Below are 25684 nucleotides of genomic sequence, written 5' to 3'. Positions count from 1 at the left end.
GAGCACTGTGGTCCCAGAATTCAGGCTTACTCCTCGTCCCTAAAGTCTCTAAAAGTAGAGTAGGAGCCAGAGCTTTCAGCTATCAAGCTCCTCTCCTGTGGAATCATCTCCCACTTTCAGTTCGGGAGGCAGACACCATCTGTACGTTTAAGAGTAGGCTTAAAACCTTCCTTTTTGATAAAGCTTATAGTTAGAGCTGGTCCAGGCTTGTCCTAGACCTGCTCTTAGTTAGGCTGCTATAGGTTTAGAAGGTCGGGGGACACATGACACATGGAGCTTCTCTTTCCAGCTTCTCCTTCCTCTTCTCAATCTTTATCACATCAAAGTAATTCATATCCCATCAATACATGTTACTGACTTGACTTCTTCCCCGGAGTCCCTTTGCCTTATCGTCCGCAGATCCAGGGCCGCGGCTGTGGCCACATCATGGATTAGGATCTGTGGATCACGTATCAGAGGTCGTAATGGTGGATCCAGTATGGCGGATTCTGTATCGTGCTGGCTGATCGTGATAACAAAGGCAGATCCTTTATCGTGTTGGCATCAGATACTGGTAGTGGACCACGACCGAGGTGGCAGCTGATGATGGATCCTAATGGCGGCAGTGGACAATGACTGTGGACTATAGTGGCATCCGATCTTGATGGTGGATCATGATCGTGGTGGCTGCTGACCATAGACTATGATTGCAGCAGGACTGCTCGATACATAGTATTTCTCCTCAGATACTTGACCATTAATGACATTAATCCACCAATTCACTGACCTTCAGTTATACTTCAAAATGTTTACCCTAATCAATGCTGCTAAAACCTTTATCTTGATGTTCTCCTTTACACTTGACATCCATTGCACTTCTGTCCGTCCTGGGAGAGGGATCCCTCACATGTGGCTCTCTCTGAGGTTTCTACGTTCTTTTTTCCCTGTTAAAAGGGTTTTTTAGTAGTTTTTCCTTACTCTTGTTGAGGGTTAAGGGCAGAGGATGTCACACCATGTTAAAGCCCTATGAGACAAATTGTGATTTGTGAATATGGGCTATACAAATAAAATTTGATTGATGGATTGATCATCTTGATCCACTGTCACCATCAGGATCCACCATCATGAGGGATGACAGACAAAGAACATAGGAGTAGAAAAATGCTCTAATGCTCTTAATGCACAAAGACGTTTAATTTTACTATGCATTGAATATATTACAGTGGACATTGTATTTAGAACTTATAAAATGCCTTTACTGCTGAATGTAGTTTGTAAAATATATACTTTAGTTTGGATAATGACAGCAATTATTTATCTTAGTAAAAAATTCAAAAAGGCCTTTCATGTAAATGCCAAGTCATCAAGTTAGGACACCGCAGGGAATCGAACCCTGTCTCCAGTAAACTGGGAATTCCATCCGGAGCCTTTAGCTTTTTGACATCACAATCAAGGTATAGCAAAACCTGCGTCGTAAAAGCATTTCTGTGTAAACATTGTTTATTACATCAAACCTACAAAATTTGTTTCAATAGATGTAGCTGCATGCACTAAGCATGTTCGAAATGCTTTTATGACACAGGGAAAAAACCTTCAACAATACACCCATTAACATGACATGCAGAACTAAATATCAATGCAAGTAAATAAAACTAAGTTTTCCTGTAAAATAACCACTACAATGCAACCACCTACAGCTGTTTTAATCCATTGCCCTGTCTAACGACCTAGATGTAAAAGAACATGCAATCCCCTCGTGGTCACTAAAATATGTTGGCAAAACTACAGTTTCTATGTCATAACATGTAGTTTTTATATAGATATGGTCAATTAATGTACCCTTCTCAGTTGTTGCTTGTGTGACATGTTGGATATATCCTTTGTCTGCCATAAAGTTGGAAATATTAGAAGATTTGTAAATATTATCATTGAAATCTCCTATTACAGCAACTGTGGTACTTATCGGATCTAACCAATCAATTAACTTGGTCAGATTGTCTTTGAATTGAGACATAGGACATGATGGCGGTCGATAAATGACTGCTATCAGTATCCTGGATGTTGTGTAGTTGTACACTAAACATTCCAAACTCAAATGTGGTACTTTGATGACCTCATATGGTAAACTATCTAAACTATACATGCCAACTCCACCATGTTGTTGTGCAAACCGCCCTTATTGGTTACCCTTTCCTCCTCTGGTCTAATACCAGTAGAGCCCATCTCGACTGCTACAGAATACGCACAGCGTTTCCTAATCTCTGCACCGACTTCATTGTCATCAAACTTGACATACACTGTGTCAGGAAAGTTTTTATTATCACTCGGGTACACAATATGGGTTACAATGCCACATACTCCATTTACCAGTCCGTCTGCTACGTCTACATTCTTAATAAGCACAACACGAGCATCTATACCCAAAGCCAGTGACTCATCCAAACACGTATTCTGTACTCGTGAATGATGCCCACTCATCAACTTCAACTTGCCTGTTGTCTTACAATTGACAAAATCTCGAGCCTTTATCTCAACAAAATCAGGACAAGTCTTTGCAAGTTGGACAACATTATGCTCATTTACCTGTTTGTTAGTAGAAAATATGTGTAAAGCTGAGCTGACTTCACCAGTTTCACAACGTTTCAAAATCTCAATGTCACCAGCTAACATTGGGGTCCCTTTTGAACGAGTTCTAACTCTGTTCAACAACTGGGCAAACGCGTCATCTTGTTGCCTAACAACCGTTTTTAACTCTACAACCTTAAATGTATTAGACCACAAATCAATACCTACATTATTTATATACAGCGGTTTCCCTCTAACAGGAGGCAACTGAAAAAAATCTCCAACTACGACTACACTCACATTACCAAATGGAGCAAAATCACGACTTTGTTTCATCTGACGTAATCTTCCATGGATATAAGCCAACAGGTTATGACTCACCATGGAAATTTCATCAATGATCATCAATGACCTGAACAGCTCCATATATTAATATTACTGCAGGGTCATAGCGCCACCTACTGATCAGTGTGATAATTAAGTTGTTGTAACATTGTCCAATTGACACAAAATTGCTCACGATACATCAGAGCCCCTACTTGAACAGATCTATTAGTCTGTATGTAATAGTGATGGCACCACCTACTGGCAACAGGAAGTAAGCTTTGTTTTACAACTATCATTCGATTTACATAAAATTTTCACAATGTGATGTGCAATTGATAGCATGGACCGTAATGAGCAATTAGCAGGCAAGGATCGACATCGTGTGACGGACGCAGGAAGTGAAGCGTTTATCCTTGCCGCAGTGCGCAAAACGTATGCAACGCGGAGACGTGCGCTTGGTCATTGATCGCTCTCTCCACTAACAGCAACAGGCTTCGTGCTCGGGCCCTTCGTGCTCGGGCTCGTTCAGTGCTACAACGTAGCCCTAGTTCTGCTTGTATCCATTATATTTGTATCATCCATGTAAAAAACTAGTGCAGTGCCTGTTGTAAACCTGCATGTTTGGAATGGGTCCTGTCCTGTGTTAATACTCTGGAGCTACTTCAGAATTACTCCTCCTAAAAGACGACAAAAGGAACGTTGTGCTTTCGGAGATCAGCACCCAGTGCACCCATCACTGTCTATGTCAGTCCGATATGGTGAAATAAAAATAATAAAATTATCCAAATGATCGGGCAGCGATTTTGACCGACTGCTGTAGTTTATCCGATGACTTAGAAAAAGACATGTCCAAATGGTCCGCTGACTGAAGACACACTGTCCCGCCCCCGCTGACTGCTGTGGAGTGCTGGTCACCTGTTTATTCAATTTCTATTAATAAAGAATGAATCTCGTGTCCAAATCGCACAAAACTTGGTCCTGCACTTTCTCGGGCAATTTGCAATAAACAGGATAAGTGTAAAGGACATAAGAACGGTTTGAGAGATATTTTTTCCACATACAGACAGATGTTTGTGGAAGGTAGATGCATATAATCAAAAATAAATGTCTACATTATTACTCAGGTTGTGTCTTAACTCATTCGTATGACCCATATTTTATTTTGGGTTTGAATGACGTAATACTCCTCCAAGCAGTAGGTGGTGTGTGGTGATGCCAGGTTGGAGATGCATTTTAACCTGATGCTCTTACATAAGTGTAATTAACACAAGAAATCTATTGGTTGTGCCGTGGATGCTTTTATTTAGTAAATAATACCAATGAGACAAGTAGTTTTTCCTCTAAACGTGTTGGAGTGTCCTCATGTTGGTCAGCATGCCAGAAAGCCTCCGTCCACCGGCAGAGTGACTCCATTAGTCATGTTGCTCTTATCGCTGAGCAGGAACAAAATACTGTTCACTACGTCCTCCACCTCTGCACACAAACACACAGGGAGCAAGTTTACACATAACACATTTACAAAATGTGTGTGTACACTTCATGATTGTAGCGCTGGGAAGGAAACAGTGCAACCTTCCATTTGTTGATTGTGATAGCGCACTGACTAAAACTTACATTCAGTTTATAGACACACTGACAAAAATATTCGTTTTATGTTTGATTATTCTTTGATTGCACCTGAACATCCTCACTGTGAAAAACGACCAACAGAATAAATGAGTCAGCACAGTCTTGGTAGAGAACAACACTAATCAAGAACTTTCTACACTCACTCCCTCCTCTTATAAGAGGACACTATAAGCAGGCAAGGGTGAACAGCTGCTCCATTGTTCCACATCCAGGATGGAATCCACATTCCTGAATCTGAATCAACCTTCAGGCTTCTTTTCAGCGCCTTGGTATGAACACACACCCTCCAGGTCCCTTCTCTACAGGGGGGCCACCTAAACGTCAAGTTCAACATAAGGGGAAACACTTGCTTGATTTGATTTTATATTAACTAGTGTCATATCTGTGTATTAAATCCACATTTTATTTTATCTCAGATTTCACTTTTGAAACGTCAGTGTATTTTCCAAAAATTATGATCTATTCCCTAAAGATGTGCAGATATCAAGACAGACTAGTGACCAGTCAAGGGTCTCACCTGCCTGCCACCTAACGTATGCTAGGATAGGATAGCTCCCATGTCCCTGTACCTCAGAACAGAACAGAACTGCAGTCATCTGCAGCACCCTGCTGTACTGAAGTCAACAGTATGTGTTTCCAGTCTGCTGGGTCTTACCTGCAAAGCGGCCCAGGGGGATCCGCGCCATCATGGTCTTGGCTTTTTCGGCGTGACTCCAGCCCAGACGACCCATCTCAGTCATCACCACTGTGGGGTTCACGCTGTTCACACGGATCTGATCACAACACAACACTGGCACTTTAGTTAAAACTCCTCCATTCACTCAGTGAGAGCTCCATGAAGATCCATTCATTGAGATTTAACATGTCTTCACTTTAAATAAGTATAAAATGGTTATGAATGAAGTAAATTCAACTCTGCTCTATTGTCCTCTATTCAATCAAACTGAATAATTGTCATTATTTAAAGTTGCAATACTATGTGTATAATTTACAGTAGTATAATAACAATGACAATAACAATGATACAATGTAAATGTGATAATTGTAATAAAATTTGTATCAATGTGTGTTGAATTGCATTATAATATACCTGAGCACCTATTTCTCTAGACAGTAAATTAATATAAACTCTATAGACATAATATACGGTCAAAGGAACATTTAGGTCTCAATTTAGTTCAGGGGCCCTGCCTCTATACCTTCTGAGGATGGTTTACTTTACAGACAATCACAAACTAGACCTCTGGAGCGTACTGAGGAATCTGGGTGGGCTTACAGAGCTGAATACTGAAGTGGTCAATTACGCTTATATGCTGTATATAGGCTGCCATATATACTTTATATATATCCTATATTTGTCCTGCCAGAGTTTCATAAAATTTACTCATAAAGGTCTCTCACTTGAGCCGAGTTCACACTACACGTCTTTCAAAGTCATGGGACAGACTACATGACTTGCGGTCCTTGTGGGTTCACGCTACACTCACTGGCAACAAGGGCTCACACACTAAATGATCTTTCACCAGGAGATACCCATTACTGTCACAAAGACACAGTGAATCCTACTGATCCTGGTGCAGTTCTGTTCACATCCTGCTCACAGAACCACACCTCAGGCTGGAGGAGGTGAAACACCATAGTGGACGAAACAGGTGTCCCAAACCCGTCAAGCATTCTGTTTTTTGTCTTTGTCCAAACCCCCATGCAGTTAATAGCGGGAGCAACTCCGGACAACTTTCTCCACAGTTTCCCTTTCACAAATTAACAATGCAGCAGAGTATTCAGGTGAGGGGTGGTACAGCAGGCAGAGGCAGGATATAATGTTTTATTCCACTGCAAAGATCTCATGTTTTTGTTCACAGCACATCAACACTGGCGTCGGCCCTTATCACCAAAAGCTCTCTTGACATCTTTGTTAGTGTCTTCTATGTGTATGGCCTGAGATATTTGTTTTCTTTTACTGATTTCAGTTCCTGGGATTTATAGGTCAAAAATGGGATTAAGAGTGATGGTACCTGGTGAGGTCCGAGCTCTAGAGCCATCACTTTAGTCAGCATGTCCAGGGCTCCCTTGGTGGCACCTGGGACACAGAGACACAAAGAACAGAACAGGCTGTTCAAAAACTGAAATAATCTTCTTTTCCTGAAGTGTACTTGAGGTGAATGTTTGCCCATGGCTTTTCCTCTCTTACTCACAGTACACAGCATGGTTGTTGAGGGCACACTGTGAGGCCTGGCTGGACACATTGACAATGGAGCCTCCAGATCCTCTGGCCTTCATGCCACGAGCCACTATCTACCCACGGAGACAGAAGCTGTGTTTGATTAAGCAGAATCAGTCAGACATCTGAATTTAAACTAATGGTGTTATTCCTGTTAGATCTTTTCTATTTGACATGTTCAGGCATTACAGGAGAGAAAGATGAACCTTTGCTGTACTTGCCCTGACCAGAGTAAACCAGAGTTCACTGTACATTTTCTGAATGAAACATGAAATGAAGGGCCATCCAATCACCGATTTCTGAAACGTAATTTTCGAGATTTGCAACAGGGATCAGACCCTGAGTTAAAGTGGAGATATGAGGCTGTGTCATCTCACAGGACTGGACACAGTTTCCATATTTGCAAATAAAGAATATTATGTCAAAATGGCCCAAAGAATGAACTTTGAGCCACACCTCAGTATTAACAGTATTAACTTTCCCTTAAGGGAAGCTCCTCACTTATTTTGTAAGAAAGAAAAAAAACGATTAAAAAACTAGAACGTCTTTAATATCAGAAGCTTGGTGACACTCCATGATTTACTATGGATGTGTAAGGGTGTACAGAAATGTAGATGTATGGATGTAAAAAATTTCTTTGACCGTGTGTGAGAGATGAACAACAGAGAAAGAGCTGCACATACATGCGCTGTATGAATGTGTGGGTGAATGGCAGCTTTGAGTGGTCATCAAGACTAGAAAAGCACAATATAAATACATATATAATATATAAATTTACCATGGATGGATTTTTCAAATACAGAGTTAAAGCCAATAAAGTCTGAAAGCTTAAGAACTAGTTCAAAACTTTGACACTGCATCTTAACCTTCATCTACAGAATGGAGGTGATGATGCAAATGCAGTGCAGTGATCTGGGTTTCCTTTTTAATAGCCACTGTTTTACCTGGGACACATGCAGCACCGCTTTCACATTCACATCGAATGACCTGGAAATAAAAGACACCTTAGAATACAGCAAACACATGCCACATGACATCATTATACATTGCACTGTGACTATTTGCTAGTGTAACCTCGTATTTGACGGTACATAGAAGTATCTCATTTTCATCTTACTGGTCAAACTGGTCGGGTGTGACCTCCAGAAACGGCTGCAGGCTGGCAAAGGCTGCGTTATTCACCAGCAGATCGATTGGGCCGATGTCCTGCAGGGCTGCCTCCGTGGCCCCCCAGTCTGCCAGGTCCACGCACACAGGAGTGATGGATGCACACTGCGAAGGAAAGAATGAATGTCTCAATGAGATTCATTTCTAAATTGGGTTTTGGTGGGCAACAACATCAGATTATACAATGAACAATGTATCTAGTCAAACAGAATCCGAGTCAATCAGAAATTCTGTTAGGTCCAAAATTTTGTTTTCTTGATTAGGTGTTGACTGACTTACTAAAACAGTACAGTACTGTAACATACTGTGGAGATATGAATAAAGCACATGCCGTAGTATTTAGTATTTAGTGATCGGCTCCAGTATTCTCACAAAATTTTGATCAGTGAGTGTTGTATCCAGAAAAGAGGCTAAAATGTCTCTTGCTTTCTCATTTGACTCTCGTGCTTCTCATATCAAGCTTTACAAAAGTCTTCATCTCACAAGATTTATCTTTCAAACTGTAACTTTTTTTTAACGTTTGAAATTACTTAAAGAATATATTTTTCTTTTGGTATATTTATAGATTAACTTGGTTTTTACAAGCAAAAACTGCACAAAGTCACTTCCTTAAATACCAGCTTCCAATGTCAACATCCAAGTCTTATTTGAAAAATAAATAATAATAAAATAAGATAAGCAGAGCTGTGTGTTGGAGAGGAAAGTCGACACCTTAGATGATAATGAGTGGAGAGATGAAGTAGAGGCGCAGTGGGTGGGATGAATCAGAGAAAGGTGGGGGATGAGAGGTCAGAGGTGGGGGACCGAGCCCCCCAGTTGGGTGACAGGGTATGTGTGTGTGTTTGGGTGTGCACCTCCTGCATTAGCGTGTCCAGGTCAGCCTGTGTGCGCGTCACCGCCGTGACCTCCGCTCCGCAGCGTGCCAGAGCCAGAGCCGTGGCCCTGCCAATCCCTGAGACACAAAACATCCATAAACACAAAGACTTATTACTGAGTGGATCTGCGGCTGTGACACCAGAACTGACACACACACATTCCACACATGTCTCAGACTATGCCAAACTGCACTCCGTGAACAAAGCGTTTTTTTTATTCCATTTTCTCACAGTCTGAACTGGCGAGGCTCTCTCAGGGCACATTGGAATTTACATTCATCATCATTACTTCAGCTTTCATTACTTAATGTTTGTTAACACATTTATAATAATAATAAGTCCTAAGCAAATTTTTAATATAAACATCGTGTTTATTAATTTAAAGTAATTGTCAGCAATGATCTCAAACAGCATTTTATCATTGGAAAAACATTTCCAAAGTGAGGCCATTTCTCTCTCTGAGCAACACAGAGAGACTAATCCACGCTTTCATAACCAGCAGGCTAGACTTTTGCAATGCTCTCCTTTCTAGTCTGCCAAAAAAAACACAACCAATCAGCTACAGTTAATTCAAAATTCGGCTGCACAAATGCTAACTAAGACAGAAAAGAGAGCACACATTACACCTATATTCAAGTCCCTATACACTGGTTGCCTGTTCATTATCGTATTGATTTTGTATATTAGTTTATAAAGCACTACATGGCCGTGCACCTGTCGCTTTTGGTTTATGAACCAGGGAGGCCCCTCAGATCCTCTGGTGCTTCTCTTTTAGCTGTTACGCAAAGCAGAACAAAAACATTTGGTGATGCTTTGTAAACATACGTGTATAAAAACCCTTTTTTTCAGCCTGGCATCATGTATTGTTTTATAATTTGTATGCCTTTTTTAGAATTTACACTCGTTTTATTAATCATGATATATATATATATATATATATACACTATTATACTATTATTTTGATGGTATTTTATGATTTAATTCTTCTTATTATTCTTCTCATTTATTCTGTCTTGTTTTATGAAAATTTTTCTGTTTGATTATCATTTACTTTGTAATCTTTTACAATGTATGTACGAGTGTATTGGTTTCTGAACTTATTCATTATTTTTTAACATTTTGTCAATCGCTTGTTAAGCACATTGAACTGCAATTGATTTGTTTGAAAATTGCTATATATATATATATAAAGTTTGATTGATTGATTGATTCTTTAACATGTGTTTTAGGACTTTTGTTTGACATTTCCATTGATTTCCCAGAGAATAATGGATTTTGATGAAAAAGACATATTTTAGGGAATTGATTTCTATGTATGTGTGATTTGGTGTGTATTTTGGTGGGTTTGTTTTAATTTTAGGGGGGTGTTGGGCCTTGACAGAGGTATGCGCTGTACTTAGTGCCATTCTATTCTTAACATTGTTCCATAATCTAAACTTTGACAGTTCCTATAGACAAATTAACACTTTTTTATACAACAATTTGCCTTTTTCTGGCTTCAGCAGCTTTGCAGCAGCAAGAAGGCTCCTTCCCTAGCTTATATCAGCTTATAGCTGTCAGCTCACTCGCCACAAAGCCTGCCTGTATAACATTGTGTCTGTCAGAAATGGTCCAACAAGTTGCTAGTTGAAGTTGAGTTAACTTTACCCAAGAACATTTGAACTTAAACGCATCCACTTTAGCTACATGTTTCCATCAATGACCCTCAGGTTTGGCCTTTTTCCATCAATGTGTCTGAGTCCGCACGATCTAGAAACACTGACTTGTCTTCATTTTTTGTCGGTTTCTCTTGGAAAGCAAGACAATCTGCATCCACTTTTCTATTCTTGATAATTGCCAGGAAATATGGATGCAATCCTACACACTTCTCTGCGCTCCCTTTAGATTAGTCACACAGCCAAAACCCCATAGAGACTGAGTCTGCCCCCTGCCCAATTAAATTATTTAATGTAAAAATTAGCAGAGGAGGAATTTCACATAAAAACCTAATACAACTGACATAAAATCAATTTGATCGATTGATAATTTGTCAGGTTAATCACCCTAAGAGGAGGCTGGTCAGGGTTAGAGATGAGCTTAGATTCATCAGGTTCTCCAGAATCTACTCCCAATTAATTCTCAGACTCTAACACTAACCATTGCTGCAGTCTGATACTATTGCATAGGAAAATGAAGATAAGTAAATAGAATAGTTATATTAATGAACACTGATCAGAACATTTACATGGTATTTTGTGAGGGTTGTGTGGACTAGCCACAGCAAGGCTGTAGTTCTCCCAGCAGCCTGCAGGTGTCAGTGCACTCTCTGAAAACTTCTTGCATGGGTGTTTGTGTGAGTTTTTGTTTTACGTATTTTACCTTTACCAGCTCCGGTGACCAGAGCTCGTTTACCCGCAAAACCAATCTCCATGGTCGTTCCTGTGCGCAGAGAGATCCGAGGCAGACTGACCTGGAACAGACACAGTTAACAGCTGAACAGACGCGAGCAGTCATGTGACTCCTGCAAGTCTGACTTCAGCGTTGATCGAGCTAAACTTAGCTGATCGCTCCTAAATCTTAAAAACCACGAGCCTGCATCCAAACGCAGTTTCCTATGGTCTGTTAGAGGTAGTGAGATACTCACAGGTAACAGCAGCAGCAGCAGCAGTAGACGTGTCTCAGCTCCGGGCTGCAGGAAACTGAACAAGAAACCTCCACACTGTTAATGTTTGTCTTCCAGGTCAGACCTGCACAGTCACTGGGAACACTGTGAACCTCCTGTTAAGCATATCCAAATAACAAATAAGCATATTGTGATATCTCCATACACTGTATATGGGTTCATATCCGTTAACGAAATAAATACATAAGTAAATCCTGTGCGTTCTGGTTAATCCACTCACCTCATCAAATTTAATTTTCACTTTACTCTTCAGTACATAATGTTTTTATTATCATGATTCACACTCAGTCACTGAGTTCACACTTTTTCATCATTATGGTGTTTTAACATTAATATAATAATCTATCATCATATTAACTAATATGTGGATACAATGGGGATCACAATCCTTGCTTCAATGTTTTCACTGTAAAAGCTCAACTAAAAATACTATATTTGAGATGAATGTACAAATAAACTTGAGATTTGGTGGATTTTGACTAATTATATTATGCTTATTCAAACCTACACCATGAGTGGTTTCCATTAAAATTCTCTTAAATTCACATCTGTAATCAGCTGCTGTGATAAGTGAATATTGTTAATAATATTGTTATATTACTGAGCGCACACACACACTTTCTACATTCAGGATGATACCCATTGACATAATGCATTCCTTTTACACACACAGATATGAATGTACTCACACCCACTTTGTTACATAGGAGTGGAAAGTCCCACAGCACCATCTTTATTCAATCAAACACACATCCCAGTGAGCTCATCATCCTTTCTTACAGCATTGTTATTTAGGCATTTATTTATTGTTATATGCCATTTCATTCAAATTGTACAAGTTTGCAATGACCACATTACTGCCAAAGCACAGTCTTCCCGCTCTGACCCAATAAACACAGACATCGCGGCAGTTCTACAAGCAAACAGTCAAACACTTGAGAATGTAGAAAGGTTTTATTCTTAAAACAAAATAATACATCAGCGGTAAACAGTTCAACCACCTCTGTCCTTCAGGCTCACTCACTGACCTGCAGTGACACACAAGCTCTGCATTTTTGTCTTGTGTGCAAAAAGGAGGACAGCTGTTTAAAACAAATACTTTTTACAGGCACAAATACTGCAGCTGGATTGTGCAACATGTGTGGGTGCTGCCAAAGGAACCAGTTTATTAAGTCAAGGCCACAAACCTGTATTTCAAAAGGAGAAAGGGTCTGATATAATGGTTCCAGAGATTTTAATTTTGCCATTTCTAAAACTAAAGCATGGCTGTGGCAGTAAAGGCATTTCCTCAGGTAGGTCAACAGCAGGGTTTCAATGTAACGTTAGCTCATCAGATACCTAATCATCGACCAGGAAACTTCATGCTAGGACTAAACAGTCAATTATTAGCAACCATCCTTGAGGGACCCTTCATAGCAAACGTTGAGATGTTCTTTGGCTCCACCCATTTAAGTCACATGGTTCAGTTGCTATCCCTTCCTGCTCTTGACCATGTCTCAAAGAGGTGACCACAGAGCTACAATTACAACCTACGGGGGGAAAAAAAGAATATACAAGAGCCAACAAAGACATGAACTAATTTAGACATTTAGCTACAGTCAGTAACTTATAGGAAGCGATAGTCACAGTAGTGCAAAACCATAGATAGGGACCAGTAGGAAATAGGCTAAAACAGGGAGAGGGTGTTAGGCTGAGAACATGAGGGACAGAACAGTTACAGACTGAGATAAATGTGCACACACAGCAGACCAAACAGCAAAGTCTCATTTCTGATCATATTAAACTGCAGTTCATGTTTGAAAGAAAGAGAAATAAAAAACGTAAATACATGCTCAGGCCCATTTAAAGTACCTCAATCATTTTTCACTACAGGTAACCATAGTGATGCTATGTTGACTTTGGGCGGTCACGTCACATCAACAGTAACAGAACAGGGAGATGAAATGAACTTGAAAACATCAACTGATTTGTTGCTGAGTATTTCATAACAACACTGTAGCCTCCTTCACATACAAGGGCCTCGACCTGATTGTATCATAGATATTTACAACCTCAGAGCCATCACACTTCAGAGCACAAGACAAGCTGGAGATCATGCAGTGAAACTCTTTTATGGTCATCTCAAACCACGGGGCAGCATATGAGTTTTTACTTGGCTCTGCTCAGTAACCTGGCCCAGCTTGCTGCTCTACTGTTAAAGTTAAACCACAGTGGATCAGCGTAATCTTTCCCAATTCCTGCCTTTATCATTGAACCAGTGACGGAAGCAAAGAAGATAAGCCTTCTTAGGGGGCTAGCATCACATTCTTTTAATTAGCAAATTAGCAGTCACGCAATACTGTTGGACTAGCTCAGTAAACTGTTAAGCTGAAAGGATAGGTTTCAGACTTTCGATTTTCTCCTAATACAACCCTCACATGACTATGAGACCGAAAAACAGATTGCAGTCAAATCTTTGTGGTATGAAATTTTGTGTGATTCTGTCTGAGCTGTGGCAGGGGCGTTCCTCAGGGTTGTCCCATGTAAGGTTGCTGTCATGCAAAAAAATCCTATATGGTATTGCCAGAACAAAAACACCCACTTGATTTGTTGAAGCTGGCCCGCAGAGTCCTTGTAATAACTTGCTCTATGAAAGTATTGCATCACAGTGACCCATAACTAAATTGCTGCTGTAGACAACCGAGAGTGCATGTCTATGGTTAGGAAGAGAGGAAGGGTTTAGTCTTCTCCAATCAATGCCTTTGTCACTGAGCCACAGAAAATCACTTGGATCCTCCCACTGTGGTTTCACTTAACCTGTCAAATAGCAGAATTTACTGTGACAGGGTAGGGTTACAGGAATCTCTAGGGTTAGGGTTAGCTACATAAGATGACTGGCCAACTGAAGCTCGCACTTGGATGGGCATGCAAATCTATGAGTACAAACAAATCCGCTTCATTGAACATAATTCAAACATCCAAGACACATAACATCAGAAGAGAAGTTCAGAGGTTGAGCTTTGTAAAACTTGGATTAAATTCAGCTGCTTTAATTTCCTCTTGTATCGTGGGTCAATTTAGAAACCATGTTGCAGAGTTGGTTTCTGACTGCAATAGCAAAGTGAACATCGTCTTATGCTTCATTGATACCTTGTCAACATGAATGGGAAAATGTACCATTATTAAACACAGATCACATGACTTGTAGAAAACACTTGGTAAATAAAATGAAGTAATTTAACAACATGTATCAAAGGAAAAAAAGTTTTACACAGTGGCATGAACTTATAAATTGGCTAAATTAACAAGGGCACTGTTACGTTAATAGTCACCTTTCAAAAGCTCACTTACAAATGTCGCTCCAGACACGAATGGCTTCATCCACGCTCATGCTCTGTTAGCCAGAAAAGGTCCTTCTTTGGTTCCACCTGTTAGATTCAGCTCTGCCTATTTAAAAGCTTCTCACATGAAGCATGAGGTGAGGCTGCTTTGGGGCGAAGGCATCCACTTCATGACACGTGAGGTATTCCCAGCTACACGTGGCTCGACCCAAACATGGCAGAGTGAGGCAAAGCTCCAGCAAGTGTCAGTGCTGCACAATTAAAACACTGTGGCGTTCAGTTTGTGTGGCGAGGTTTGATCTTTGGACACCAGTCAGTAAATGGGTACAGATGGCAGTGGACTGTCTTAAACCTGCAGGATTAAAAGAGACCAGAGTCAGGTGTTCAGTGTTTCCCACAGTAGACGCCTTAGTAACATCAGGCATACAGAGCAATGCACTGTTCTACAATCAAGCACCAACACTAGGTAGAGATCTTTTGTGTTACTATAAGTGCATACGAATTTTTGATCATTATCTGTGTAGGGGAGAAATGATGTTATGTTATATAATTAATGTGAAACAGACAATGCTCACAGCAAAATGCTCACACAAAGAGCTATGGTTTAAGACCAAAGTAAGAGTTTTACTGACATTGAGGCGAAATACATGTCCGATGTAATCTGTCTCAAATAAGAACCAACTAAGCATCACATTACCATTCAAATAAGCTTTGATGACATATGGTATTAATAAGACAGCTTCAGAGGTCGGCCACTTGAATTTGTTTACCTTGTGGGATCTTCAGCCAGTGAAAATCCTCCAACAATACTGACCACATTTCTTCTGTTCTCAAACCCTCCGTAGCTGAGAGTCACCTGGAGCAAGAAGCAAGAACACAACAAAAACAGTTTTGAATGCCAATACAATCCTGGCATATTCATGTGAAAGTGCCCAAAGTAGGACTTAATAACCGCCATGAGCTTAATCTAGCTCATGGCGGTTAATTTGGTTAATACTTTACTCCCTCCACACCCGCTGACCTGCGCTCACTTTATACGTTAACAATAAACAACACTAAATCAGAAGTTACAGGACCTGAACAGTGCTTGAAGTTTACGAGACACGTATTTGAACACATTGCTAAACACGAGATGAGACGAGGCATGAGGTGACCACAGCCAGGACATCAGGGTTAAAGTGACCGGAATGATGCGGATTCATGATCAGACACCATCGAGATTATAACTAAATAAATGTGATCGTCAGTTTGTGTGAAAAGCGACAGAGAAGAGCAGACACACATCACAGAAGAAACGACACCCTGTTGATCCAGGAACATGAATAAGAATTCAGTAGGTTATTATATAGATCAGTTCTACGTGTGAGTGACAGAACAGGAGGAGAGTCGCTTGTTGACCGGCGCCGGTTAATGCAGCGTTAATATTTCTGCAGATTTCCAATACAGTCCTTTTCAGAGAATTATGAGAGCAAAAAAAAATACAATAATAGTTCAGTGATCTGTTAGAGGTATACATTTGAAATAACCGCGATATTGATTTGAAGGCATATCGCCCAGCCCTAGCCTACTGCAGATATTCTGTCTGTCAATGGGCACCTTTTAGGATATTAGGTTGTTAAATGGCAAAGGTCTCAAGTCTTACTGAACATGAATTATAAACAACAAAACAACAGCCATACACGCACGCATACTACTCACCTGCTCCAGGACAGAGTCAATGGGCAGCTTCTGCAAGTTCTCCAGGTGAGAATGGAAGAGGTGTGTGTGTGTTAGGGAGACCTCCAGCAGCGCCTCAATGATGTAGCCGATGGTGCAGTCGTCTGGGAGTCGGATCTTCTCTGCTGTGCTGATGAAATTCCCTAAACTGAAACCACAAGACAACAAGCCTAAACAACAGAGCAAACTCAATGTCTTCCTATGGGTCGAGTTAGGTTTTGATAAAAGAAATTAGCTTGTACAATGTGTTGTCCAACCACATAAGGACATGAAATGACAAACAGAATGATCACTACAACGCCCCCTGGATTATATGTCAGGGGAATGTAAATCTCGCGGGAATATAAATCTATCAGAGATGTCAAAGGTAGTGGTGGGTTTGCCTAAAATCCACAGTTTGTGTACATTTTAAAAGCAGCAGGGATGAGACTTCCTACGAGGGTTATGGAAAAACATTCTATTTGACATTTTTTCTCATTTGGCTGCTCAGGTTTGTGTTGTTCTTACTTTTCATAAGAAATTTACAAAATGCAGCTAAATGACTACCCTAGCTTTGAAAGGTTCAATAACTTGAATTAGTTAAAAGAGCAGAATCCACGACCTACCTGGCCCAGGGGCTCATTTTCAGTGCCAGACCTCTGCTGATACAGAAACCTGCTCCACCTGTAGCGAACCAGAACTTAACCGACACCTGAAATGAGACAGAAACAGTCAGATGAGCAAGTTAACCGGGTTTCTGCAGGAACACAGATCTAGAAAGATAACTATCAGTCTCCAGTGGGTTAACGTAAAAAGATAGTGGAGTCAGAAACTCCTAATAGGTTGTAAGTTGACTGACTGATCCGTCACTCTTGACTCTCTCTGAAGCCTCTATAGGGTGATCCAGACTGGGCCGGCCCAGGTAGACATCCTGGCTGTGGTGGTAGGAGGAGAGCACCCGCAACAAGCTGGGCAGAATCACATAGTTATCATCATCCACATGGCAGAACCACCTACAAAAAAACAAAACACATACGCACAAACACACGACAGCATACATTAGTTTGTGCACTACATAGTCATACGTTTTTAGTTTGGGAGCAAATATTAAAAAATTAAAAAAATTAAAAAAAACTAGAATTACTGCCTCATGCTTGTATCCATGTGTCTCATTTCAGATACTTCTATTATTACACAAACATTGTTCAGAAGTTCACACAAATGTGTGGCACTGTTAGGTTGTTTTACTTTCACCTTGTGTCCAGTTCACATCAAAGCAACATGAGGTTACAGTCTAGAGTCTGTGCTGCTCTTCATCATGCAAAGCCTCCGTCTGCTTCTCTTCCTCTATTGTTGTGGTTTATTATGTGGCTGCAGGATGAAGCTCTGACCAACCAGTCGGTCTTCTGCTATACTTCTCTCGACTCAAGTCAGTTCACTGCAGATCTTTGTAACATTTAAGGTAATCCAAAATCTGTGAAACTGGTGCTGTTCGAAATCTTGTGACCCTTTAAAAGCATGCAGCTGTTCATTGCGTTAGTGGGCTTATAATCAGCTCCAAGAATATCACTACATAATCAACTAACTGTTCATTGTGTCCCTGCTGTTTATTGGGACCAGGGACAGACCACGATTCACTCACTTTTTCTGAGACTCAATGAATTTGTCGTACTCCACAGACATCTTGCAGCACAAAGCCTGGCGGGTGTGAGCTGCTGAGCAGTTTGTGTTGATGATGTTGGCTCCTGTGAAAGACACGGCAGAGGACAGAACAGATCAGCTGCAGGCTGCTGTGTACAGGATATTACTGTGAAGTGTGTATGCTGGTTGCAGATCATTCATATAATTATCATTGATTTGTTCATACTGCTGTGACAAACTTCCTCTTAGTTTGTCTATGCTGGTGACCCATGAGCAGAGATTGAGAGCGGCCCCCTGTCAGCCAATTGGCTATATAGGCGTTCTAAACCAGTCATAATTTGTAAATCTATTTGCACGTCTTTTGTTTTTGTAGATACACACAACATGCACAATTACTCTAATCTAAATAGCCCATTTGGCAAAATGTTAAGCAGAGTGTAAAAAAAAATTAAGATTATATTTATTTACACCGAAATGACCAATCAGAATACCATTCTTCGCTGTTGCAACAAAGGGTTATTCATGTTTATTGTGATTTGACTTTGTAACCACATAATATGGCCACACAAAAGGAATGAGGACACATTGTAAATTTCTTTGACCTATGAGAACTGTTGGCATCTTACCTGTTCTCATCCGCAGCTCGTTGTCCTCACCATCAGTGAACATGAAGGTCTGAAACAGACATAGACACAGTGTTAAAAGTAGACATATAAACACTCTCCTTTGAGTGAGAGAGAGTGAGAGTGAGAGAGAAGGATCATTGTAGATCTACAGTGAAGCAGTCTAAAACACTACATTAGAAATGTTCTCTACATAAGAATAACAAATACATTGCTACCCCAAAAAACTTTAACAGGGGAAAAACCATAGAAACCTCAGAGAGAGCCACATGTGAGGAACCCCTCCCTCAGGACGGACAGAAAAGCAATAGATGACACGTGTAACTGAGACCATAACAGTATTTACAACATTGACTAGAAGATAGTTTGTAACAATGTGAAGTCATCACATGTGACAGGTACAATTATCTACTTCTTTAAAAAAAAAAAGTATTACAACTGATTATTCCAAGATGAGAGTTTAGGTCAGAGTCTCTGACAGTGAAACTATTCCCCACAGACCTCTGCAGAGGCAGCTAGTGGTGTACAGTGCAGAGAAGACAGAGACAGACATGCTCAACTTGCTCAAAGCCCTGCAGCCAGGCTTGTAACTTTCACCCACCATAAGTCAAAGGGTCATTTGAGTTAACCTTGGCCTTCTCATAAATAACCAGCATCTGTATCTCTAGCAGGGATCCAGACTAACTTTTTACATTGGTTGCACTGATGCGCTTAATTTTTTCATTTAGGTGCACCAGCGCATAATTTAGGTGCACCTAAAAAATGAGTTTAAAAACATGTCTCATAAACTCTCTAGCAAATCAAACACACAGATAGTAAACTTCAGTACAGTTTAGATCCTAATAACTTGTGATGAGTGTTGGTGTTTATTGGTAAAGTGTTGCTGTAAGGTGAGTCGCACTCTGGAGCCCTGTTTGTGTAAAGATACCTTCTCCATACACCAGATGCACTACTGCAGTGGAAGAGCTACACCGACACCAACACAAATTTGTATGAGCAGCTTTTAATTTTACTGCGAGTTGTTAACACAGGGGGGGAGACTTTACTGACCTGAGAGCAGTAAACTAAGACAGTAACAGTATGTGAGAGAAAATGGTTGGTTAATGCCGACAGCTTATACAGAACAGACTCACTGCGTAGCCATTTCACAACAGACCTGAGACAGAGCCAGTATGAGACAAGCTGTTGATACTGGGCACAAAAACGAAACAGGAAATCCCTCAGGCATGAAAACAGGCTATACGACTCTGCCTGCATATTAGAGTCAATTTTTTGGCTATGCTCATGCTGTTGAGTTTGAGTGACAGATCACAATGTGTGTGCTAGGTTCATTCAAGTCTCCCTGTGAAAGGTGGTGCTGGGAAGCTTGGTGGCACAGTGACTGTTGGTGCTGTGTTGTTAAGTCAATAGTAAGTGAACACAGTTATTTCAAGGGAACATACTACATTTGCAGCATGCACTTGTGTCACATGTCTGACTGAAGACCGTGCACCATCTTGTTTGTGGAGCAGCATTCTGTAAGGTACTGGTGATGGTGCTACACATCATCACCAGGACTTTTACTGATGATGGTTTGCACTTCTGTACTAACATCTGATAAACGAAGAGATGGTGGTGATTCAATTGCAAGTAATACATTTTGATGGGTTATTGTTAGAATACTCTTATCAAAAATTGCACATTTAACACTCAGCAAGACAGCTTTAGATTGTGAAAAATGAAAATAAAGCCACCACTTCAGTCTAATTTAGTGCTATCAAACTGAAAATGTCTGTGCTGGTGAGTAAGGTAATAAAACTTAGTTTGTACATGCAGTTGTTTAAAAATGACATACAGTATCAGTATGGTCTAATCTACATGATTTATTATAAGTTTAGATGCTTGACTTAAACCTCAATTCATGGAGACAGGAGAGGTGGGTGAAAAGAGAGAGGTAGGGGGGGAGACCAGGAACAGTTGTGTAACCGTCATATTTAAGCTCTTTCGGACTGTTTGTAATAATGAAAATAATAAGAGGGATATTTATAGATGTAATGATGTTATAAATGATAGCAGCACCGGTCAATAATGATGCGAATAATAAAAACTGTACCATATGGTCTTCATCAGCTACAGACTTTGCTCAGCTTTCATGGAAATGTATTTAAAACTCTGAGTCTGAGCTGCACTGTGTATGGAAATTCTCACACACACACACACACACACACACACACACACACACACACACACACACACACACACACACACACACACACACACACACACACACACACACACACACACACACACACACACACACACACACACACACACACACACACACACACACACACACACACCTTGATCTAACAGAGGGGGTTTGGAGATGAGGGGTGAAATCAAGATTTATTTTGGTAGAAACATGCTGTGGTTCCACTAAAAGGACAAACTAACTGCAACCAGCGCAAAGCCTCTGGCAGTGATAAGGCAACGCCCTGAACATCGGCCTATTATCAGACACAGAGTGTACGCTGACAAGAGTCCGATTCATGGCGCTAACATCAACACTGTACCCACATGTACCCGGTGTCAGTGTGCAGCTGACAGCTTCACTGATCACAACTCATCAATTATCATTAGAAATGGCTTTTAGTTCATGTGCTACACCCCTCACAGCAACAGTGGAGGGCTCTGCTCTTGAGAAACCTCGTGGAGAGCAGATATATTTCTAATCGAAGAGTAGAGCAAATGTATTAAAGATGTGTTTTAGACAATGGAATGGGAACTGGATATAAATATGATGACCGTTTTATTGTCAGCGTGGACGCAAGGTAAATAGTAGTTTAGGTGTGTGTGTCCACAAAACATGCAGCCGCATCACAAAGTATCATACACCTCAGTACTTCAAATGTTTGTACTAATCTGAAAAGGGAAATGCACTCTGATGGTTTCTGTTGGAGCTGGATTCCTTTTCACTAGTGTTAAGCGTAGCCATGTCCTCCTTGGTTAGTGTTAGACCTTAGGTTATGTCATGGTCAAGCCTCAGACAGCTAACTATTTAGGGAGAAATCTATGATCAGACTTGGCTGAGGTTATTGATTGTAGAAGATGACCATTCGGGGTCAGGAAACAAACTGATGAGGAAACAGACATTCCCATAACACTGCCATAACAATCAACCCAAAGCAAGTAACGTCACCATTAGCAGCTAACCCTACTTCCATCTCACATGATCCCCGAAATCCTCCTTACTGCTCAAATGGCATGCATGGCTCCCACGTCTGTAAGCAAGTCACTTTACATAAATACGTCAGCTAAATTAATGTTATGTAATACATATACTGAAGCTGTGAGGATGTATACCAAGGCAGTTTTGGTAAAAAACTATGGTGAATGACTCTGACCCTGGAACAGAGGTAAACCCTCAGCTGGCAGCATTTCAATTAAAACCCATTTTATTTGGACACAACTAAAACATTACATAAACCATCACTCCCCATGTTTAGCTGGAATACTATACCAACACTCACAGCAGCTGGCTTTTGTCAGTGAGGCTACATCCACAACATCTTAGTTTTAAAACACATCACTTCTAGGTTTAACCCAGGTCATCTACACTAATCCAGAGTTTTCAAGCTCCTAATAAGGAGAAGTTCTGAATCATTGCTGGCCTTGATTTAATTTGAAAAATCTGGGAAATGTTTGGAAACAATGCAACAGTCTCCATCTGTAACGTCTGTGACTCTTTGGCATCTCGGCAACAAATTCCGTCTCTGCTCAAGCAACGCTGAATCATCGTGCAGTCAGCATTGAGTTTGAAGAGACTGAGGTAAAACATGAAAGGTAACTACCACAATGATTGTAAACAGAAGCTGGAGCAGAAAATATTGTGTTTGATAGATGACTTAATGCACTAATAAATCCTTTGTGCACACCAGTAATTGAATCAGTGTGTGTAACTGTTACATGTTAAAAGGGATAGAGCCTTTGGGGTAGTCCAGCCTTATAAAGAGCACAGTGCTGTTAAAGCTACATCCACAAGAAAAAAATGACAGCAGCTCTACTCACATGTTCTTTAGCTTGGGAAACCCAGGTGTGAATTAGCAGCTCCAGTCGGGACTTGTGGTACTTCTTGGTAGTTTTCACAGCAATAAAAATGTCCTTCAACTCTAATGGGTCATGGGATGTAGATCCTAAAGGTCCACCAGCTTTTCGTGCAGGAAAAGCCCCTCTTTCAAGGCTTTTTGGGGAGTCCACCCCTCTCTTATCACCCCCGGTAACTTCCATCTCCATGGTTTCCCCCTGGCCCAATGAGCTTCCATTTAGCCCTGTGGCTTTGTCAGTTCCCCCAGCATGGACAGACACTGCTGGTACCCTGGTGTGGTGTGATGAGCCTGCATGTGTGGGTCTGATTTGAGGTCGGGGCTGAGGCAGGTCCACCTGGCGAGCTGGGGGCTGGAAGGCCGGGATTAACAGAAGCAAGAGCCCACAGAATGCAAGGGAGAACAGGAAGCAGAACTTGCTGACACCCACTGAAGCTATGTGCATCCTGACTGGCCGAGGGAGCAGGTTCATCAGCCTCCAGGGCTGCGGTCACACCCAACACCACGCTGTCCCATCCTCACACCATCACATGGAATCCTGCACAGAAGAGGAGAAGATTCAGCAGCATATACTTGTGCACGAGTTAATAAGAGCTTGGTCAGCAGGTCGTTTTTTGAAAGTGCCCACAGAGAAAGAACGACAATAGTTTAAATCAACCCATTACAACAAAGACATGAAGGGGTTTAAAGCTTTAGTCTGATGCTTTTTTAATCATGACAGAGGGTTCTTATGTGTACTCGGTATGACTTTCCCATACAACAGAATGTAAAGTGTTCTTTTACCTCAGCTCTTGATCTAACTGTTACTCTGTGTGTGTCTGTTCGTGTGTTTCCTTAATTGTCCAATTGCTCCAGGCAATGTAGAACCCAGTACGACTATATCTTGTTGTGTGGACAATTTTCATTGAACAAAAGCACAGCAAACAAAGTAGTACTTAGTGGCACATTCATTTCATTTCCTGAAGCTGCTTCACAATAACGTCTCACCCACAAAGCACTGATAATTTTCTGTGAAGTAGTGACAAAAATATATTACAGAGAGGTTAAAAAACACTCTCTGGGATGCACAACTTCTTTGTCTTCTCACGTTAGACTCAGAGCAAAATGGACACTTTGGTAACTCCCCATCGCCTCTACAGGTAGAAAGTAGTATTACAAGATGGATGGGTTGGCAAGGCGCTAGCTGGTTGCAATGCTAACTTCAGTACATATCTTTGCAACACAATACATAGATGTCTTTAAGATATCATCGAATGTTTAATGAATTTTTGAATGTTTTAAACTAGAAATACTCATTAAACACATTTAAAGTCTTTGGCTTGTCTTGGACAATCTCATCTTGATCGACAGGTTTTTTAAAAAGATTTCTTGCAAGTGTTTTTGTGATTAAACGTAGTTTGAGGATCAGTCAGGGATTTATCCTGGTGAAACATTGTGTAGTGTGTGACCCCGTGTGGCCAGTCAGTCCCAATCACAAGACACCAGGTCATGTAGCGCGAACTGCGCAGTGATCCGATGCTCTTGAAAGTTGTGTGTTTGTGAACTGCATCGTTAACTACTTTCATCTGCAGCACTTTGTGCAGCTTGGCCGCTCCTAAAGCTGGCTCGTGGGCTACATCTCCAATCCTGGGATATGTTGACTGGAGAAGGATCCACCCAGTGGATGCATTGCTGCTTGGGTAAAGAAGGACGCATTTCTAGGCCCAGTCTGAAGGGGACAAACTACGTAGTTGCAATTGGCCTTCATACGCAGCCTCTGGAGGGTGGAGCTTGTCAGTGGTGCACTGTTTGCGCCTGCATGATGCTAAATGAAAAGAGTTAGTTGGACATGCTTTTCGTAGTAAATAATGAAAAGTGTGTCCGACTAATTATGAAGAACACATCACATTTCATGCTCTCACATTTCAAGCTTAACACGTCTCATTTAACAGCAAACAAATGAGATGCTTACTTTTGCTCAGAGTTGATCTGAGGTGGGGGGGGGGGGGGTCAGTGTGAAAATCAGCCAATGAAAAGAGAAAACTTCAGCTAAGTGCAGTTAACATGTTCATGGCCTGAGACACTGACACAACCATAGCTAAGAAAACAGTAGTCTCCATACACACACTTTACTACAGTGCACTCCAGTAACACAACATTAATTTACAGCTGAGATTAAAGCACTAACTTTATTTTTAAATGAATATGAAATGTGTCCACGAAAAGCAGTGGTGTTTTAACTAAAGTACACATACACACGGGTTGAAATGTGCACAGAGGACGATTTGAAAAAGCTTTTGGCAGTTTCTTTTCAGATTCACTTCCATGTCCTACGACGCACGACAAAAGTAAATGGAGACGATTCCCGAGTGTGGACTTTGTGCGGAGGCAGCTTCAGAGAGAACAACATCCAGGCTCCTCCGCGCCGCCTGTAGCCCCGAACACCGGGGGACACGCGAAGTGGCACGGCGCCGTGAAACGAGTCGGGACGTTAGGAAGAAGCCAAACAGAGACTTGTGAAACAAAACAACGCTTACTTGAACACCTCTGTGGGGACGGAGAGAAGCGGCGAATGCCACCGGAGCCACAGCTCGACTCGCTGTGTCGCTTTTGTTCGGACGTGACTTTAACTTCACGGCAGCCTCGTTAGCTGGTCTTTTTCATTCTGCGTTCAACAACTTATTCACAAGTCGCGTCCACACTCGGGGTTTCGTCCACTGCAGCTTTCTTCTCAACTACAGATGCAAACATTCAGCCGCCTCGAGATGGCCCGAGTAACCGCCGCCATGTTCCGGTCCGGCCCGTCAAAATAAAAGCTTCCTCAGTAAGATAAAGCAACTGCTTGGGGGCCCCCAGGCCATGAAGGGGGCCCCCGAGGGCTGACAAACCTTACTCCACAGCAGTGTCTCATAATGTGGC

At 41.2% G+C, this 25684-nt stretch overlaps 2 protein-coding genes and 1 long non-coding RNA gene across 3 annotated transcripts; 1 reads left to right on the top strand and 2 right to left on the bottom strand.

Moving 5' to 3' along the window:
• On the top strand, positions 1–17402 carry LOC117752506. The gene is made up of 3 exons (XR_004612094.1): positions 1–10; positions 249–251; positions 17212–17402. It is a non-coding gene; the product is annotated as an uncharacterized LOC117752506 (long non-coding RNA).
• On the bottom strand, positions 4150–11471 carry dcxr (dicarbonyl/L-xylulose reductase). The gene is made up of 9 exons (XM_034569855.1): positions 11387–11471; positions 11122–11212; positions 8743–8840; positions 7839–7993; positions 7666–7708; positions 6696–6795; positions 6516–6580; positions 5156–5273; positions 4150–4344 (listed from the first exon to the last, which is right to left on the bottom strand). The coding sequence occupies exons 2-9, from the start codon at positions 11171–11173 to the stop codon at positions 4241–4243; spliced, it is 735 nt and encodes a 244-aa protein (XP_034425746.1). The 5' UTR covers positions 11174–11212; positions 11387–11471; the 3' UTR covers positions 4150–4240.
• Positions 12361–25684, bottom strand: rfng (RFNG O-fucosylpeptide 3-beta-N-acetylglucosaminyltransferase). The gene is made up of 9 exons (XM_034569853.1): positions 25303–25684; positions 22752–23324; positions 18708–18756; positions 18083–18185; positions 17300–17453; positions 17067–17152; positions 16444–16609; positions 15516–15601; positions 12361–15097 (listed from the first exon to the last, which is right to left on the bottom strand). Exons 2-9 carry the CDS (start codon positions 23256–23258, stop codon positions 15022–15024), a joined length of 1227 nt encoding a protein of 408 aa, XP_034425744.1. The 5' UTR covers positions 23259–23324; positions 25303–25684; the 3' UTR covers positions 12361–15021.

Source organism: Hippoglossus hippoglossus, chromosome 19 (genome assembly GCF_009819705.1).
Source record: "Hippoglossus hippoglossus isolate fHipHip1 chromosome 19, fHipHip1.pri, whole genome shotgun sequence".
Taxonomy (NCBI): domain Eukaryota; kingdom Metazoa; phylum Chordata; class Actinopteri; order Pleuronectiformes; family Pleuronectidae; genus Hippoglossus; species Hippoglossus hippoglossus.
Note: the sequence above shows the minus strand (reverse complement) of the source record. Positions and strands in the feature narration are given on the sequence as shown.